Source organism: Mesoplodon mirus (assembly GCF_964341445.2).
Source record: "Mesoplodon mirus genome assembly, chromosome: 15".
NCBI lineage: Eukaryota > Metazoa > Chordata > Mammalia > Artiodactyla > Ziphiidae > Mesoplodon > Mesoplodon mirus.
Window position 1 is genome coordinate 68,482,601 of NC_138991.1, and position 19,030 is coordinate 68,501,630.

At 46.8% G+C, this 19,030-nt stretch overlaps 1 protein-coding gene across 1 annotated transcript in view; it reads left to right on the top strand.

The window, feature by feature from the left end:
- CFAP61 (cilia and flagella associated protein 61) overlaps positions 1 to 19,030 on the top strand; it is a 250,693-nt gene that overhangs the window by 110,893 nt on the left and 120,770 nt on the right. The window contains exon 17 of the mRNA XM_082645893.1: positions 1,042 to 1,176. Coding sequence (XP_082502019.1) covers positions 1,042 to 1,176 — 135 coding nt within the window. The remainder of the gene's footprint in view (positions 1 to 1,041; positions 1,177 to 19,030) is intronic.

Here is a 19,030-nt window from a genome sequence, read left to right on the forward strand (position 1 = left end):
GATCCCTGGGTTCTGTTTTTCAGTGTGTAAAATCAGGCAGTGAAGTTCAGTAGTGAAGGATTTTAGAAATCCCCTCCAGAAGCTCTTAGAAAGGCCTAGGGGCTATTTTTAGAACCACAAATAAGTCATGTGTAAACCACGTCATTTATTAAACTACAGCTACAGTTCCGTTTTACTTTCTTTGCTTTCCAGGTTAAATTTGGTAAATGTCTCGTTAAAAATTTTCGGTTTGACAGTTTAACTCTTGAGGTTTACACAGTTGAAATACCCAAAGCTTAGGGGTTTCACCAAAACCCCTAAGATTTCATAAACGTGAAAGAAATAAAGACCACCATATTCAGTTTTCTCTGCCAAGTCTAAAAATTGGATAAAATTAATATTTAAAGCATTCACCTAAAACATGATTTATTGTAGCCCATTTCAGTAAGCATAAATCCAGCTCATAATTTAGTATTAATATAAAGCAGAATAATCTGATCCAGCCCCCTTCCCCCTCCACTCCCCCACTCTCCGGTTTTATTCTTTTGTTTTAAAACACTTATCTGATCAACAAAGGTCCAGCTGAAGTAGCAGTGACTTTCACAAACATGAGGATTTTCACATCTGCGCCCTATTGCCCCTCAGATGACATTTTTATCTATGTGCCTTCTTAAAGCAGCTTGTGTGAAACACGCAAAGGTTACCAGGACGCAGATAACACAGCTTAATGGGGTCAAATCGAGCTGATTCATGATCACTACGGAGAAGAATATCCTCCTGGGGAAAATACTTGTGCTGAAAAATCCCATAAACCAAACCACTTGTTTATCTGTCATTCCCACAGAGATAGTAATGCAATTACTCCCGTAATTATCTTCATTAGTGTCAGGCATTATCTACAATTCATTCCTCTGGTCGAAGAGTATGTTTGTTTATTTGCTGGTTCCCCCCCCCCTCCGCTTTGGCCGGGTGGGGAGTTTTGTATTTGTCGAGGCGCGCGCCGGCAAATGTGCGCGTGGCTCCCACGCCCTTCCCCCTAAAATTGAGGTCGCTGTCTCCCAGTTCCAGAGCTCCAGCGCCCACTCGCTGACGTCCGCCCTCCACTACTTGGTTCCCGTGCGGCCCCGACGACAGATTGTCTATCCCCTGGAAAAGCTTGGCATCAACGCCCCATCAAAGGAGGTCTCCAAGGACGCGGTGGGTAGCCGGCGGCAGCAGGCGGGGCGCAGTGCCAGCGCGGGCGGGCGGGCGGGCGTGGCAGATGGGGCGGCGCTGCATACGCAGAGCCGGAGCCCAACGGCTGCTCCTTCATCCCGTAGCCCAGGCTCCCTCCCACCGGCCCCTGCCCTAGGGTGGTGCCTCCGCAGCGAGCCCGGAGCAGAGCGGGCGCCATGTGGTCCCGCGTGACGCCCCCCCACACACACACACGGGGGACGCCGCCGCGGGCTGCTGCGTATCAGTACCAGTGGCTTGGGGTCCACCTCCCAGCATCTTTCTGGGTTTAGCCCCCTTGCTCCAAAGCAGACTCCTCTTTCCTTCAGGCTCTGCTTTCTCGGTTTGAGATCCTAGGTCTGGCTGCGTGAGGACGTTTGGGGCTGAGTCCTGAGCTAGGTTTGTTCCCTCCTCCTGGGGGAGTCCGCGTAATGAACAGGAACGTCTCCGCTGTCCTGGGTGGCAGGGGCTTTGACCTTAGAGTGCACAGTCCTGGGACACTCTTAGTACCAAAACAGGAAAAGGGACCAAACAGAACCTAGATTTCGCTTTCAGTGGAAGTGTACGCGTAAACAACCGTACACAGAGCCGTGTTCAGGAACTTGGCTGGAAGCGTGACTTTGTCAGGCTGACTTACATGTAAGCTTGTACTGTATGTGCACACTTCCACTTAAATACAGTAGAAAAACATCCCTCAGTGGGCCGACACTTGTTCTTTGTGAGAGAGAAAGTGGAAAGTTTAAACTCTCCAAACGTTTAGCAAAGGAGCTAAAAATGGTGCTGGAAATGGTGCTCAAATCAACACCCCAGTTTTGCAGGACATGCGTCACCCCACGGCCCCCAGCTCCTGCTTTACATATGGGGGAGTGGGTCCACCAAGACCCATCTTAGAGGCAGCTGCTTACTGTGACCCAGGCTGCTCTAAGTCCTATGTAAAGTCCTAGGTCTTTATATTTGTAAAATAAAAAATAAATTTGTATTTATTTTCTAAGTTCTAACTTTGTATTTGAGACTAAAAACAAATAGCAATTCTTTTGCCCTCCCCAAATCTTCATTATGGAAAATGTGAAGCATGTACAAAAGTAGAGCAAGTTCTACGAAGCAGGGATTTTCCTTCTGTCTGTGCTGAGGGACCTCGTCTTCTTCTTTTCTAATGTACAATCCCTCATAGACTGATAGTTTTGTGAAATGTGAATTCTTAGAAGGAGATTAAAAACAGAGACCAAATTCAGGTCCTATTATTTTATCACTAGGTTTAGCAGACACAGAATTACTCTGCCCACCTTCTCTAAAAGCTTCTGAAGGCAGATGGGCACGTGTTTCAGCCCACACGATGGGCTGTGCAGAAACAGCTCCAACAGGGTTCAACTCTTGGCCAGTTTTGCATCTTCTACAGCCCCACCCACTTCTCCTTTCTCCCTTATCGTCTTGCAACAGATACATGTCATCACTTCATCCAAGACCACAGGTGTGTCCTTAGGTAGCAGGGCCCCAGCATCACACTCTAGAGAGGAAGGGGCCCCGGGCAAATCTGCAGGACCGTGGGGTCGACCACCAGGTGGTCTGCTGGTCTGTGGAGATCCTGGGATTGGACTCTTGTGGAATGAGAGCCAAGAGAGTGTGTCGGGGTCAGGAAGGGTGACCTCATCTGTATCCATCACTGAAACACAGCTTATGTGACGTCCTGCTGATCCCAGGAGAAGGGGCCACAGGTTCAAAGTACAGAGATGTAGCTTCTGTGTGAGAGGTGCTGCTCTTTTGCAGCCACTGCTGACATGCCTTTGAGTTGGGATAGACCACGTGGCCAGGCCGAGAGAAGCCCTCACACGTCGGCGGCAGCCCGCAGCCCCAGCACCTTCAGCTGGTCCTCAGGGGGCGTGAGTGGTATGGCTGGGGGGACGGGGAGCAGCACAGGGCTGCCACCTGGTATCAAGAGCCGTGTTCCTGAATCTCTGGAGCTTCCGCATCCTCACCCCACCCCCAACCCTGGGAATCTCCAGAACTGGATGACTTTGAGGTGAGCTGGAGCTCCTGGTGGGGAAAAAGCCAGAGAAAACATTTTGTTTCACTTAAAACGACCCTACCGGGACTTCCCTGGTGGCACAGTGTTTGGGAGTCCACCTGCCAATGCAGGGGACACGAGTTTGAGCCCTGGTCCGGGAGGATCCCGCATGCCGCGGACCAGCTAGGCCCGTGCACCACAACTACCGAGCCTGCGCTCTAGAGCCCCACAAGCCACAACTGCTGAGCCCGCGTGCCACAACTGCTGAGGCCCGCGCACCTGGAGCCCGTGATCCGCAACAGGAAGGGCGTCCGTAGTGAGAGGCCCGCGCGCTGCACCGACGAGTGACCCCCGCTCGCTGCAACTGGAGAAGGCCCACGCACAACAGTGAAGACCCAGCGTGGCCACAGATAAATAAATTTGTAAAAAATTAATTAATTAATTAATCAATCAATTAATTAATTAAAACGATCCTATCATGACTTCCCAGGTTGTTATGAGTTGAAATCATTGCTTACATTTAATAAGCTTTTCCATGGCCGTCTCTCTGTGCTGTGTCCCCACAGAACCCCGGCTTATTTCAAGACATAGCAGAGGATGGATTTTGTTTAATTAATTAATTAATTGATTGATTTTGGCTGCGCCGGGTCTTAGTTGCGGTACGCAGGATCTTTGTTGCGGCATGCATGTGGGATCTAGTTCCCCGACCATGGATCAAACCCAGGCCCCCTGCATTGGGAGCACAGAGTCCTACCCACTGGACCACCAGAGAAGTCCCCAAGGATGGGTTTTTAAATCCCTGCTCCAGGAAGACAACCGCTTACCAGATGGGTGGGGCTGATGCTGGTATCCGCCACTTTGTGCTGTGTTGTTTACTGTATTGGTGAATTCTGACTTTTTAAGAAGTACTTTACTGCTGCTTGTTATACTTATTCTTGAGAAGGGTTTAGTAAAGATTTAGATTTAGTAAACAAGGTTTAGTGAAAATGTTAGAAATCTTAAAGTTGGACCAGAGGATTATCGAGAGCATAATCCACATGGGATGAGCCTAGACGTTCAAACGTTAAAATACTACATTACATTATTTTAAATTTTAAAAAACATTGTAGGCGGATTTAATGTTTTAGGCTGATTGTCTGAGTCAAGGTGAGCCATTTGGAAAAATTTTTAGGAGGGCTTTCTATGGGGTCCTAAGCACATTGATTTCTTAGCAGAGCAAAGAGTATTGCAGCCGTTGAAGTTGAGCAATTGTCTTACTAAATGAATCTCTCTTTGTCCCTTTAAGTTTTACACTCCCCTCTGCCCGGAGCTACGAGCAACCCTCAGTACCCTCACATGTCCGCACCCTGCTCTCGCTGGGCACTGGCCTTTCATATTTTTTATCCCATCTCAGACTGACCATCCGTTCCCTGGCTTTCACCTAGGAAGCCAGTCTTCAAGGGAACAGATCCCTTCAGGCATGAGTAATGGGATAGAAAGCGTTTCATCTCGGTGGGTTGCCAATTTGACTCTGGCACAAGCCAGCGGAGATTGAAATTCATCACTGCGTGGCAGGGTAGTGTGCTCCCCTCACCCCAAGGTCAGGTAGCTGCTGCCTGGTTTAGATGAGTCGGTATCCCTGCCACCAAACTGTCCCTGTCATTTGTATCAATTGACAGTGTGCCCCGTGTCAGGTCACAAGAAAGGACCTGGAAAACATGTGAATGGTTTTCATCACACATCACAGAGGTAGGCCCGGAAGATTCATCATGTCGCCACAGTCAACCAGCAGAGATATGTGGATAAGAGAAGGCTTTTTCCTAACCGTAATCCACGTGGCATGGACCGAGAAGTTTCGTTTCTTAGCTTGAATGGGCTGTCTTGGCCTGTGCATTTGCACTCTGAGAATTATTCTGATGGGAATTTTTAATGAAACGAATCAGTGTGGCCCACTTGCATGAGAACTATGATCAGGGAAGTTCTCAGAATTTGGCTGAATGAACTGATGGCCATATTAAGTAAAGACTGTGGACCATTTTGACCTACACTCACTTTCGGGTGGTTCCTTGGGCAAGCTGGCTTGCTGTCCTTCCTACCTCCCTGTAGGGATTCAAAGATGACCGTGACAGGGGCCCTGTCCTCGGGGAGCGTACAGCCCAGTGTCAGTATTAACATGGGACTGCTCAGGGCTGGTTAAACCAGGGATGGGAGAGGGCTGCATGCGTCCCTGAGAGTGAGAGCCAGACTTGGGAGGAACAGCCCCGCCGGGGTCAGACCTGTTCTGCGGAATCTGTTGGGAGGGAATGTGTCTGGTCGGAGGCATGGTTTCCTTTCCAAGACTGGGGTTTTAAATGATTCTTACTTGTCACATTAAACACCAGAAAATCTGCTTTGAACTTAAAAAGCTCCTACCTTTGCTTCAGTATTAAGAGATGCTCCCCATCATCCACTTCAATCACTTTGGCTCTCTATGTTGATTTCTAGTATTCATAGAATTACAGTGTCAACTCACCTCTCCTTTTTTTTTTCAAAAATTTTTTGGACCAGATCAATCCATCATCTTTCAGATGACAGAATCATCTCAGGAATCAGACTTTCAGAGTGATCAACACCTGTTATTTTTTTTGTGGTTGTTTATTGGTGACGGTCTGTTTAAATCTCGACTAATGAATTATTTGAAGCCTCCGTTTTCCCTTTGTCCTTCTACAAAAGAAAAATGACGGTTTGTTTAACCCCCCTTCTCGGAGCTAAGTGCTGGCCCGATTTTTCCTAGTGTGTGATCTCTCAGGAAGATGTCACGCTCTGGCATTCGGTTACCCTTTGAATCGCCCCTTTCATCTGGGCTGTTCTTCCCCAGTTCAGCTATAATTACCATCTGATGGACTGTTGCTGGATACTGTTTCACTTGTACATCTGCTGCCCTAGGAAATTGCATTATTCTCCCAGCACCTGCTAGATTTTCCCCTGCTTAATTGTTTCTCCAACCCCTTCCTTAAACTTGGAAACTTTCACTGCCCACGTTAGACTTTCCTTGGTTGTACATGTGCGTGCGTGTGTGTGTGTGTGTGTGTGTGTGTGTGTGTTTAAATTAGCCCTTTAGAATCTCCTTGGTAGAAGTTTCTAAAAAGGCAAACCCATATTTTTCAACATCATATATGCACTGAACATTATTAATGTGACCATGGTGATATTTTCCTGAAATGAAATTAACCCACTTTAAATCACCGCCATGAGTCCAGTTTGCTTTTTCAAGCCACTTCCCCGCCATTTCCTACAGTTACCCTACCTATGGGAAATGCATTTCCTCCTATTTATGATGAACCCTTTTCTCTGACATTCTTAGAATAATTTACATAAATTCCTTTGTGAGCTTTTTTTTTTCAAACAAAGAATACAAGTTATATGGTCCTTTCTTTCCAATTCTTTGAATACTATCCAGTTTAGTATTGTACATAGTGTATATGTGTACATCAAAATGACTTACGCATCAGTGATTTATTCTCCTTGTTATCAAATTCCTCCCTCTTAGAAAGGTTACAGAGTAATAAACAACGACGACTACTGCTGTTACTAACGTGCTGTCGCTAAAGGCTTCCCATGACTTATCTCGTTTAATCCTCATACCAACACTTGTAAATAGTTACTGCCACTGTACATAAAGAAAACAGGCTTGCAGGACGGAGAGTAAGTGACTTGTCCAAGAGCGAATTCTTGACAGAGCTTCAAACCCAGGCAGTTGAATGCCAAAACTCATACCAATATATATGCTCTCTTATCTAAAAAGTTAAAGCAGTGATACCATGGCTTATTGTAGGAAAACCAAACCACAGAAAAGGAAGATGGCTTGACAGAGACCGTTTGGAATCTCCCAGATCTTTGGCACCAGCTACATAATCAAAAGATGACCCACAGATAATTGGCTTTCCTCCCGAACAGCTGGACTTTCCTCCTGGCTGAGCCATCCAGCCTTGGGTTTGTTCCTGTGCCAGCCTGACCCTGGCTGGGCTGGGAGCAGACACAGGGGTCCAGGATAGAGCCCTGGGGTCAGTTTTTGGACAGCAGCTGATCCGGGCTATCTCCATGTCTGTCTTTGTTGTGTCAGCTCGTTGTTATAAACCTTTCGAAATTATAGTGGCAGCTGCTGGGAAAGGTGGAAAAAAATAATAACCCCGTAGGTGGGTCACATTATCCGTTTTTCAAGATTCACTTCCATGCTATGTGTGGCTTCACGGTGTTGTTAGAAAACCCTCGAGTAAATGCCCAGGATGAGCGACTGAAGGTTTACTCAGGAGGTGAGGGGTGGGTGGGGGTGCGCTGGCAGCGTGATGGACCCGCCTGGACACTGTTTAGAAATTGAGTTGCGGTAGAGTAGCAAAAGGAGGTCTCTGGGGTGTGATAAGAAATTGTGAAAAGTAAGGTTACTTCTTAACATCTCAGTATTGTCAAGAATCAATCCTATGTCTTAGCATCGTTTTCTAGGGCAGATATTATAGGAGAGTTGATCTCTTTCTCTCTCCCCCACCATCTTCCTCCATCTTTCCTCCCCCCTTAACAGCTCTATTGACATATAAATCACCTACCGTACAATTCACCCACTTCAATTGAACAGTTTCTTGGTTCTTAGTATATTCACAGAGTTGGGCAACAATCACCATCTAATTTTAGAACATTTTTGTCACCCCTCCCCCAAAGACACCCATTAGTAGTCACTCCCTATCCCCCCACCCCGAGCCCTAGGCAGCTACTATTTTACTTTCTGTTTCTATGAATCTGCCTTTTCTGGGCATTTCATATAACCGAACTATATAATACATGGTATTTGTGATTGTCTTTTTTCATTGAGCATCTTTTCAAGGTTCAAGCAATTTGCAGTACGTATCAGTATTGGATTCCTTTGTTTTTGGCCGTGCTGCACGGCATGGGGGATCTTAGTTCCCCGACCAGAGATCGAGCGCATGGAAGCACAGAGTCTTAACCACCGGACCACCGCCAGGGAAGTTCCCATTGATTCCTTTTTATGGCTGAATAATACTCTGTTGTGTGTACATACACCATTTTACTTGTCCATTCATCAGTTGATGGACATTTGAGTTGTTTCTGCTGTTTAGTGACTATGGATAATGTTGCTATGAACATTTGTGCACAAGTTTCTATGTGGATGTATGTTTTAATTTCTCTTGGGTATTATACCTAGGAGTAGAATTGCTTGGTCGTATGGTAACTCTAGGTTTAATATTTTGAGGAACTTCCAAACCATTTTCCCAAGTGATGGCACCGTTTGGTACTCTCATTCTTAGATCAGGCTCAGCATCACTGCTAGTAAGTGGTGAGGTGCTGGCCAACTCAAGGCCATGGTTGAGCCATGCACCTGACTGTTCCTTCAGTTTCAGGAGTGGAGCTTTCTCACCGCTTTGGGAGAGCACCATACACATATTTGGCAGTACACCACCAATCTAAGCTTCGTTTCTTTGGAAAGCAGAGATTTTTTCTAAAATAAAATCTCTCCTGCACTTATCTTCCCTGCCTCACCCTCTCTGGCCCATCAGCCTCCCAGGGGCCTGCACGAACATTTCAGAGAGCTCCTGCAGCACAGGGAATGCCCATCCAGACCCCAGGAGTGATGTGGAGGACTCTGTTTTTTACACCAGCACGTCCATCACTTCAGCCCACCTTTAATAATGTTATTGCTTTTAAAATAGCTACCAACAGAAAAAAAAAAATTCTGAGGCTTTCTTAGATGCTGATGGGGTTCTCGCCACAACCCAGTAGGGGGAAAAATGCATTCTGTTCCCTGCAGAGCCAGGGTAATGAAGACCGCGGAGGTCCAGAAGGGCCTCGGGATGCACCAGCTGCCGGCTGCAGAGCTCTGGACGCCACAGCCCAGCAAGGCTCCCGAGTGGACCCGAGCTACCAGGCAGGAGCTGGCCTTCGCAGCTAAGTGGCTTCTTCAGAATCCACCTTCAGGGAGGAAAAGCACGCCCGCCAACAGGAAGCTTTGCTTTGTGTATTTTAAAGGAGCTGGGGATATAAAACGACAAAGGGGACAATTAGAGCTGCAGATGCCCACTAGGGAAGTTACATCTTTCCCTTTGATTAAAATAATATATGTGGTTACAAAAAAGCAGTGCATATTGATGGTAGAAATTTTAGGGGAAAAAAAAGTAAAGAGAAAATGGATGAAACCTGCAATACGCTATAGATTACCTTTCTTAATATTTTGGTGTTTTTACTTCTAGATTTCTGTGAAAAAAATGCATGCAATTAAATATGGAGTCATACGCACATAGTGGGTTTTTTTGTTTGTTTGTTTGTTTTACCACCATCTCCTCCCCACCGCGGTTTTCCCCTCTTGGCATCCATACGTTTGTTCTCTACATCTGTGTCTCAACTTCTGCCCTGAAAACCAGTTCATCTGTACCATTTTTCTAGGTTCCACATACATGTGTTAATATACGATATTTGTTTTTCTCTTTCTGACTTACTTCACTCTGTATGACAGTCTCTAGATCCATCCAAGTCTCAACAAATGACTCAATTTCATTCCTTTTTATGGCTGAGTAATATTCCATTGTATACATGTACCACAACTTCTTTATCCACTCATCTGTCAGTGGGCATTTAGGTTGCTTCCATGACCTGGCTATTGTAAAATGTCCAGTTTTATTTTGTGTAATAATCAAAACTCGAACTCAGTTGTCATCTAAAGATTAGAGTCTGTCCTCCCCATATCCCCACTGAAGCCTGCAGCTGAGGAAGGAGGGTGGGGCCTCCTTGCTCTTTCTAACTCACTATGCCCTCTGCTTAGCATCTATTTTGCTTATTATTATTTAGCTTTTGGAAAGAAAGCCTGTTGGTTTCTTGTTCTTGTTTAGCTATATTTCCGGTCCTTCTGGAGTTGGGACCAGGGCAGGGAAAGACAGTTGGGAGAGCAGGCATGTGACAGAGGGTGGCTCCTGCCCCGTGGGCCGGGTGGCTCTTCTCATGTGTGTGCTTGGAGCTTCTTTAGAGATTCCTGTGCCTCAACCTCCCACCTGCATCCTGTAATGCAGGCAATACACCCTCCCACTCTGCAGCCGGAGTCTGATTTGCCCCTGGAGGCAGCCCTACGGGAAGGACCTCCGAGAAAAGCCCAGGCTGTCTGGTCAGCAGATGCGCCCAGCACGGGCACCTTCCCTCCGGCCTTCCAGCACCTGGCCGGCTCATCAGTTTCGTCAATATGGGTGGGAACCACATGCCACTGTGCTGTGTCCGCTAACTGCGGGAACTCACTCCAGGGTCTCTGAGGCTCCCAAACCCTCGTCTTGTGACTTGAAGGACGAGACACCCCCCCTAGCCCTCCTCCTAGGGGTGGAGTGGCATGCGGCCCACAGCACATCAACAGTTCTCATAGGGGAAATTTCCAGAAAAATCCTCTTCTCTCCATTCTTCCAACACTTTTGTATCTTCATTGTGAATGAGGCGTTTAAAAGTCACTTAACCAGTGCTTGCCCACCTGCTTTCCCATTTTCACGAGAGCAGCTCCTGTGGAATGCAGCATGCTTTGTCTTCCTGCTTCACATGTCCTTGGTGACATCAGCTTCCCCAGGCCGAGCAGCTGCTGGGCTGAGGCGCCGGGACACAGTGTAGGGATGCCAGATCCCGAGAGCCACCACTGCTGCTTGTAGCCAGTTCCCTAATGTACCTGACAAATTTTTATCATTATAAACAATGCCACCATGTCCATCCTTATTTTTTTTTAAGTACATTCATCATGAGTTCACTTCAGTAAATTCCTAGGAACGGTTTGCTAGGTCAAAGGTAAAGCTACTATCTCTTTAATCAAAAGGAATAACATTGTAGAATTTGAAAATGAAAGCTTGTGATTCCCAACTTTAAAAGATGATTTCTCCTTGCAGTGTGTTTGCGTTATCTAAGTAAACCGCCAGTGTGAGGAACCCTCTCTTTTATTGTGAGATGTAGATTTTTTTTAATTCATTTTTTTTCTTTTCCATTATGGTTTGTCCCAGGATATTGAATATAGTTCCCTGTGCTATACAGTAGGACCTTGTTGTTTATCCGTTCTATATATAATACTTTGCATCTGCCAATCCCAAACTCCCAATCCATCCCTTCCCCAGCCCCTCCCTCTTGGCAACCACAAGTCTATTCTCTATGTCTGTGAGTCTGTTTCTGTGTCTTAGATAATTTCACTTGTGTCATATTTTAGATTCCATATATAACTGATATCATATGGTATTTGTCTTTCTCTTTCTGAGTTACTTCACTTAGTGTGATAATCTCTAGGTCCATCCATGTTGCTGCAAATGTCATTATTTCATTCTTTTTTATGGCTGAGTAGTATTCCATTGTATATACATATAGTACAGTGAGATGTAGATTTTTTAAGCAGATAATCAGGTGTGCAAATGGCCAACAGCCTTTCATTTCCCCGTTTTCCTTTAACTCAGCTGGATCTCTGCTTGGAACCTCCATTCCACCTGACTGGGAGGACAAGGAATCGCTATTGATTCCAGGCACATTTAGCCATTTACCATTTAAATGGAGTCCATTCAGGAGTGTTCCCTCCTCACAGGCATGCGCTCATTTTCAGAGCTTCAGCCTGTCTTCAGCCATCCCTCATTTTGGTATCCAGGCTCCCAGCCGGCCCTCAGGGCTCGCAGTGGGGTCCCCTTTTCGGGTCAGGACTCAGGTTCTGGAGCATGTGCGCCCTCTCTCCCTCCCTCCCTCCCTCGTGCACCATCCGGGCTTCGGAAAGCTCCTGGCCGGCCTCATCCTCTCTTGCCCTGGCTCCACCCTCAAGCAGCTCCACCTTCTTGGGAGAGGCAGCCGGGCGTCCCCATGAGGCTCAGGCCTCTCTACCCTCTGTGTTCTCCAGAACCCCCTTGGGGATCCTGCCCTCTCCTTCTGCTTTGCGGCCTTAACTGAGGGAAGGAGAGGGTGGGCTGCATTTATCTCTCTCTCTCTCTCCCTCCGACTGGCCTCCTCATCTGGTCTTGGGACAGCAGACTCTGCCATCACCACGTGTTCTTCTGAAATCTGTTGTTTGAAGCATCAACTCTGATTTTGGGGACTCAGAAGTCAGGCTCTCATGAGGCCCAAAAGCCTCTCAACCTGCTCTCTGCCTCGAAATGAAGAACATGTGTACGATGGCTGGTGTCTCCTGGCTGCTGCTTGAGGGTCAGGAGGGGCTGGGGACTTGGCAGGAATGAATTGCATCTGTTAATATGAAACAGTAGCTGACTATGATGATGACAGTGATGTACACATGGACTGCAGACACAGCAGGCTCCTTGCGGGGCTGGCCCACTCCCTCTAGCCCCTGGAGGAGTTATACAAGCATAGCCCCTTAGTTATGACGTGATTTTATGTCAATAGATGCCTGTAGTAGAAAGTGCGTAAGTCTGACTTTTAGGTCTTTTTGTGAAAGTTTTTAGATGGTACATCTTGTTAATAAATTCCAGTGGGAACAATGTAGGGTATGCTTTCTTGAAAGATGTGAAAGACTAGGAAAAACACCAAACAGACCAAGAGCCTAGGGAGGTTTTACATTCAAATTGAGCACAGGTGCATTAAAAGTCTTCCACATTTTAGTAATTTTCATGAAGCTGGCTGAGTTTATTTATCATTATTTACACACTCACTGAATCTGAAGGGAAAATGGCATTTGTGTTCATCGGAGGCAAAGGATTAAATGAGCCTTGGAAACTGAAGTGCCAGGTATCTGGGGGCGTGGCCTTCCTGCCCATTCTGGCCGCATGGCTGGGGAGCTGCTGTGCCGTCCCCCACGATGTGCTCTCCCCCGTGCTCTGCCCACCCCCATGGTGTGCCCTCCGCCATCGTGTGCCCTCCCCCGTGGTGTGTTCTCTCCCATCGTGTGCCCTCCCCCATGTGCCCTCCCCTGTCAGAGAAGCAGCTTGAAGGCCTCAGACCTCAGGCTACTGCTCTTGTCTGGGGTTGAACCTCTTTCAGGAAGAATAAAGACCTTTACCCCGTATGTTGCCTCAAGACCATTAAGCTTAGTCAAGATTACTGATGTCATGATCTCCATAGTAACCAACTTAATAAGCAAGAAGAAAACAAAAAGCATGACTTAAAAACAGGGGGAAAAAAAAAGAGAATAAATAAGGTGTGGAAGAAGCGTGGGAGCCAGAAAGGATTTTATGGCTGCTTCTTCGCAATATCAAACATGATTCAGCCACCGTGCAGCCGGCTCCTGCCCTCCAGGGCTGGGGACCTGTAGTGATAACCGAGAATTACACACTATACCCTGGCTCCTGCCTTGGCTATCTTCAATCATGTCCTAGCTTTTGTTTGTTTGTTTTTTTTTTTTAAATATAATTCAATGCATTGAAATGATCACTACGGTAGTTGTTATAATCGAGGGTTTCATGGTAATTTATGTATTTAACCAAAAGGAGCCGTGCTTCCAGGGAGTCAGGCTCAGGCAGCACTTTCTGGTCACCATAGTGAAGCTCTGCTGGCCAAAAGCAACCCGATTTCACCTTAGTATGGTGCCTCAGTGAAACCAGAGGTGATTGCTGATTTTTAAAAGTGAGCCAGGTAGGGGCTTCCCTGGTGGCGCAGTGGTTGAGAGTCCTCCTGCCGACGCAGGGGACACGGGTTCGTGCCCTGGTCTGGGAAGATCCCACATGCCGCGGAGCGGCTTGGGCCTGAGAGCCATGGCCGCTGAGCCTGCGCGTCTGGAGCCTGTGCTCCGCAACGGGAGAGGCCACAGCAGTGAGAGGCCCGCGTACCACACACACACACAAAAAAAGTGAGCCAGGTATTATTATCTTTCACAAGTTACAATTTGTGAGCAGGTCACAAAGATGGTCTGACCTGCTGTCTGACCTGATGGTCTGTCCCTCGGAATTATGTACAATTGACAACTATTTTAATTTGTTACTAGATGGCCTCCCTCCCCACCCCCTGGGTCTTGGGTCACTCTGGGTGGGTAGGACCGAGGCTACAGACAGACACACATACATATGCCAGTGATCTGATTCACCCCAAAGAGGGGAGCAAGTGCCAGAGGCGGAAGGAGTTTTGGCGGCTGGGCTCACATCTGCCCCCGCCCTTGGCTCTCCCTCCCCTTTGGCTTCTCAGGTGGAGGCGCCTGACCTACCCCTCATGGGGTTGTCCCCGCCATCTCCCCTCTCTCTGTGTCCTGCTCCCTGAGAGCTGTCTGCTCTGGGGGATGCTGCTTGGAGCCCGAGAACCCTTGACTCCACTCAAGGCAGCCACGCTGAGACCCGGGTTCCCCTGAGCACCAGGAGAGATGACCGGGCTTCTCCTTCCCAGCTGGGCTGCCCTCTGGGGACTCACCCCCACCAGAGAGCAGATGGGGGATGCACCCCGCCAAGCCCAGATTCCAAAAGAATCTCCAGGCCCTGAGTAATCAAATGCATTTGTGTGTGTGTGTGTGCCCGCACGTGTGTGTGTGTTATTTAACTATGGGTTTATTTCAACTTTCTAGAAATATGCATGTATAGGACATAAACAAGAAATATATACAAACAAAACTAGTTGTGTTTAGTGCTTGCGTTGGAGAATTAAAGTTTTTTTCTGAATATTATTGACTTTGCAAAATAAAACATAACAAAGCACTTTGTAATTGAATGAGACTATTCAATTAGTCTCATTATATTTCTTTTCAAAATAAAAAAATATGCTAAAAGTAAGAACAACCAAGTAAAGTTAAGAGAAATGTCAATAATAGTTAACATTTGTCATGTGTTATGTGTGAAAGGCACTCTTCTATATTCCTTATAAGAATTAGTACATTTAATCCCAACAACCACCCATGGTCTAGAAACTCTCCTTATTGATAAAGCACATAGTTAGGTTTCAAATCCAAGTCTTCTCAAATGCTGCTTATGAACCAACCTCCCTCTCTCTCATTCTCATTCTCTCTCTCTCTCTCTTTCTCACACACATATACACACACCCCCCCCCCACAATCACCATCCCTAGAGAAGTGCCCGAATTCCAAGCATGTCTACACCTAGTCAACTCTGAGAGCGCAGTGGGTGACCACAGCCTGATTCTGAGTTCTGTTCTTCACCAGCCTCCCCTGTCCAGGTCCTCCCCACTTGGAGCCTGAGCCCGCTTCTCTACCTACGGCATCACCTGTCCTGGTGTTGTGTTCTTTTTCCCGACTCTGATGCACACCACAGCGTGGAACCCCCTTTCCCAGAGTCACCCCTGCCCCTGCGTGGACAGGACCAGTGCCCCAGGTCCTGTCTGAACCTTGGGCCCGGGTCCATCCTGCATGGATGGTTGGGAAGCTTGGAGGTGGACAGTTAATTTATGTCATTTGTTCCATCAGTGTTTATTGTGTGCTGACCACGTGGAGGGCCTGTTCTGGGCACTGGGGCTGCAGCAGTAAGAAAGTGGACAGATCCCTGCTGCCCTGGTGCCTGTGTCCAGCGGGGAGGTAGACAAGGGACAGATGGAAAAGGATGCTCTGTGCCAGGTGGGGCAAGAAGAGAACCCAGGCGGGGCTGGAGGGTGACGCCAGTGAGGGTCATTTAAGCAGAGGCCTGAACTGATGGGTCAGAGGGGTGGTGTGAGGGCCAGGAAGGTTTCTCTTCTTTCTTTACACCCACAGAATGCAGCCTGGCTCTGAGCCCCGTGGACACACACCTAACGATGCAGCACTGATGCTTTGACTTCTAGTTCATGGTTATTTTAAAAGAATTTAGTTCCAGAAGTCCATCAGATGCAGTGGAAACATTTCAAATTATGTTCCCCCTGTTCCTTTTCAATCTTCCATAGCTTGCTCAAAGCAGAACTGGAGCTATGTGGGATTGTAACTCCCCTTGAAATGATTATTTCTATTTTTTTTTTGTTTTGTTTTTTTTTTTTTTTTGCGGTATGCGGGCCTCTCACTGTTGTGGCCTCCCCCGTTGCGGAGCACAGGCTCCGGATGCGCAGGCCCAGCGGCCATGGCTCACGGGCCCAGCCGCTCCGCGGCATATGGGATCCTCCCAGACCGGGGCACGAACCCGTATCCCCTGCATCGGCAGGCGGACTCTCAACCACTGCGCCACCAGGGAGGCCCGATTATTTCTATTTTTAAAAGGAGCAGGGGAAACGCATGGACTCAGATAAGAGTTTAGAATTTCACATGGCCAACTGTTTGGAAAAGGTTAAATATTTTACCTGGATGGCAGTTGGCCTCCCATGAATTCCTAGGAGGGCGTTGTATCTGGGTATGAAAAAATGACAAAGTAACTGCTATTTAGAAGGCTCTATTTAACAGATGTGCAGAGTATAGAAATCTATGTATTATTAAATAATTCTTTATAATATGCTCAAGAATAAGCAATTGGTAAGCTTGTTTACATTCTCACCATCTGGGTGCATTCTGTCACCCATCTGTTTCATGTAATTATGTAATTATCAATATAAGGAAAGAATAGGTGATATAATTAACAAAAAAACTGATCCTTGCTGCAGAGTAAAAATGACGTGCATCTGTTGAATTGCTTTTTGTTTCTCTTTCTTCATTGTTAACTGTTTTTTTCATTTCACAGTTGCATTCAGGCTGTCACCTTGTGTCACACCCTCAGGAGAGCTGTTCTTGTCATGCTGCACGCTCTCCCTGTGTCTCTCTGTCTCTCTGTCCGTCTCTCACACACACACACACACACACACATGTACACATGCACACACGTGTGCAGAGGCAGAGTGATTAATCAAGAACTAGAGGCACCAACGCCACTTTGAAAGAAAAGAGCAAGGCCTTCTGGGTCTTTCATCCATCCTCAGCCCCTGAGAGAGACCTGAGAATCATTTCCAGAACATGCCATATAACAGCTAGAACTCTAGGAAGTATTTAAATTAATTAGTGACAGATGGAAGGACAGGGCGAGTGTGTGGTGCTTTCACAGGATATTGGATAGGAACACTGCTTGAGAAGAATCCCCCACTTGGTGCTTTTGTCTGAACGTCAAGGCTTAAGCAATACATGTTACATCATAATAGGACAACAGTCCCAGTGGTTGAGGTTCATGTCCACATAAGCTCACCAGAGTTAGTTGCTGGAGTGGCTCCTTTGTGTGGGAGAGACTCATGGGCGTGTGCATGGAATTGGGCTGCTTCCACACGTGGTGTGCCTCGCCAGGCACTTAGGATGGCAGGGGACGTCGAGTGGCACCCCCGCCCCTCTGTCTGCCCAGGCTGGGCTCTGAAGTCCTCCATCAAAGGACGGATGGCTCTCCCTGGCAATCGAGGAAGCCGTCCTCTCAGACTCACTTGACAAAACTTGGGATTTCAATCCTAGAGCACGCAGAGGGGCGACCCCAGGAGCCACTGAGATGACAGTCAGCCCTGGGGATGAAGGCGTTGAAATCCTGACATTGAAGTCCTTCCACGGATTCAGTGATGGGAGAGGGCGTCCTGACTCTCCTGCCCCGCCTGGTCCCCCTGCTACAGGGATGCCCTCCTCTGCCTCCTGTGCTGGGGCTGCGCCTGCAGGGGCGGGGGAGAGTGGACAGGGAAACCCACCTGTCACACAGGCCTGTAAACCTACACGTCAGCTCTCACCAAGGAGTTAAGCCAGACTCACAAACTGAGCTAGAAATCTCTAGTTCAGTCATCTCTTGACTTCTGCCTAAAACTATTTAAAAAAACAAAACAAAACAGTGCTGTTCACTAAAAACGGAGCTTCCTCTGTTTCCCCTTGATAAGTGATCCTTTTACGTGTCGACGTGGTGTTATTTCAAGGATCCATCCTCCTCAGAGTATCCCGTGACAGAGCCTCGGTCCAGGCTGGGTCTGCTGGTTCCCCTCCCGCCTGCCGGGAGGCTTGTGTCAGGGCAGCCAGGGGCTCCCCACCTTCACTGTTCCGTGTCTAGGAAGAAGACAAGTAACTTGTTCCCACCTTTGTCTCTCTTTGTTCCTTTGAATCCAACAGTATTCTTTGATGAGTTCTCCATAAAGCCAATAACCGTCGCCCAATCTATCTATATTTTGAATTGTTATTTCTATGGATTTTTTTTAAAGCCGTGGATACCCATAAAACAAGAAAAAAGGAAAAAATTACCAGGCACCCTGTGGGGAGAGTATTTTAAAGGACTAAGTAATGGGGACACCTGTGGCTCGATTACTCAAGGGATTTGGTTAGTTTTGACTTTATATTTACTTGTTTCCTTAATTCTAAGTTAAAATGATTTAATTGCAACCATAACTGACCAATCCATTAAGGATTTCAAAGGGAAGAATGCCATTTGAACCTTTCTTTTGTCATTTCTAGTTTTGAAAAGGTTTTAACATTGATTTCTTTTTTCAAGAAACATTTCAGTTTATATTTTTAAGTATTTTTTTTAACAAAAGAGCATAGACTGGTTGTTTCTCAAGAGAAAATTATTATAAAAGAGTTATTTACATGCATATATCATGCTCAACTAAAAAATTTAAAAATCCCTGTATTCTATACCAAACCATATTGAACATCATTAAAGCTTAGACTAAATGGTTTTCATTTAACCCGCAAAAGTGGCATTAATTTTTCAAGTGGTAACTGTTGCTTAAGATGCTATTGTGCCTGAGTGATAAATGTTTAATGATTTGGTAGTACATGCATGGCTTAAAATCCATTATTTATTGCACCTTCTCTTGCCTGGCAAAGGTGATGATTTTATAGCCCCAGCAGTCATGCAAACACATTTATACAAACCGACGGCGGATAATAAATTTCCTTACTGTAAATGTCAGTGGGTTTCATGTGTTGCTGCCATTACATCTTGTTTGGAAGCCGAACGCTACACAGTTATGGGAGCCGACAGATGGTGTCATTAACACGAACGCCGGGGCTGTTTACCGCTGATGTGCATGCGACAAATGAAAAGTCCT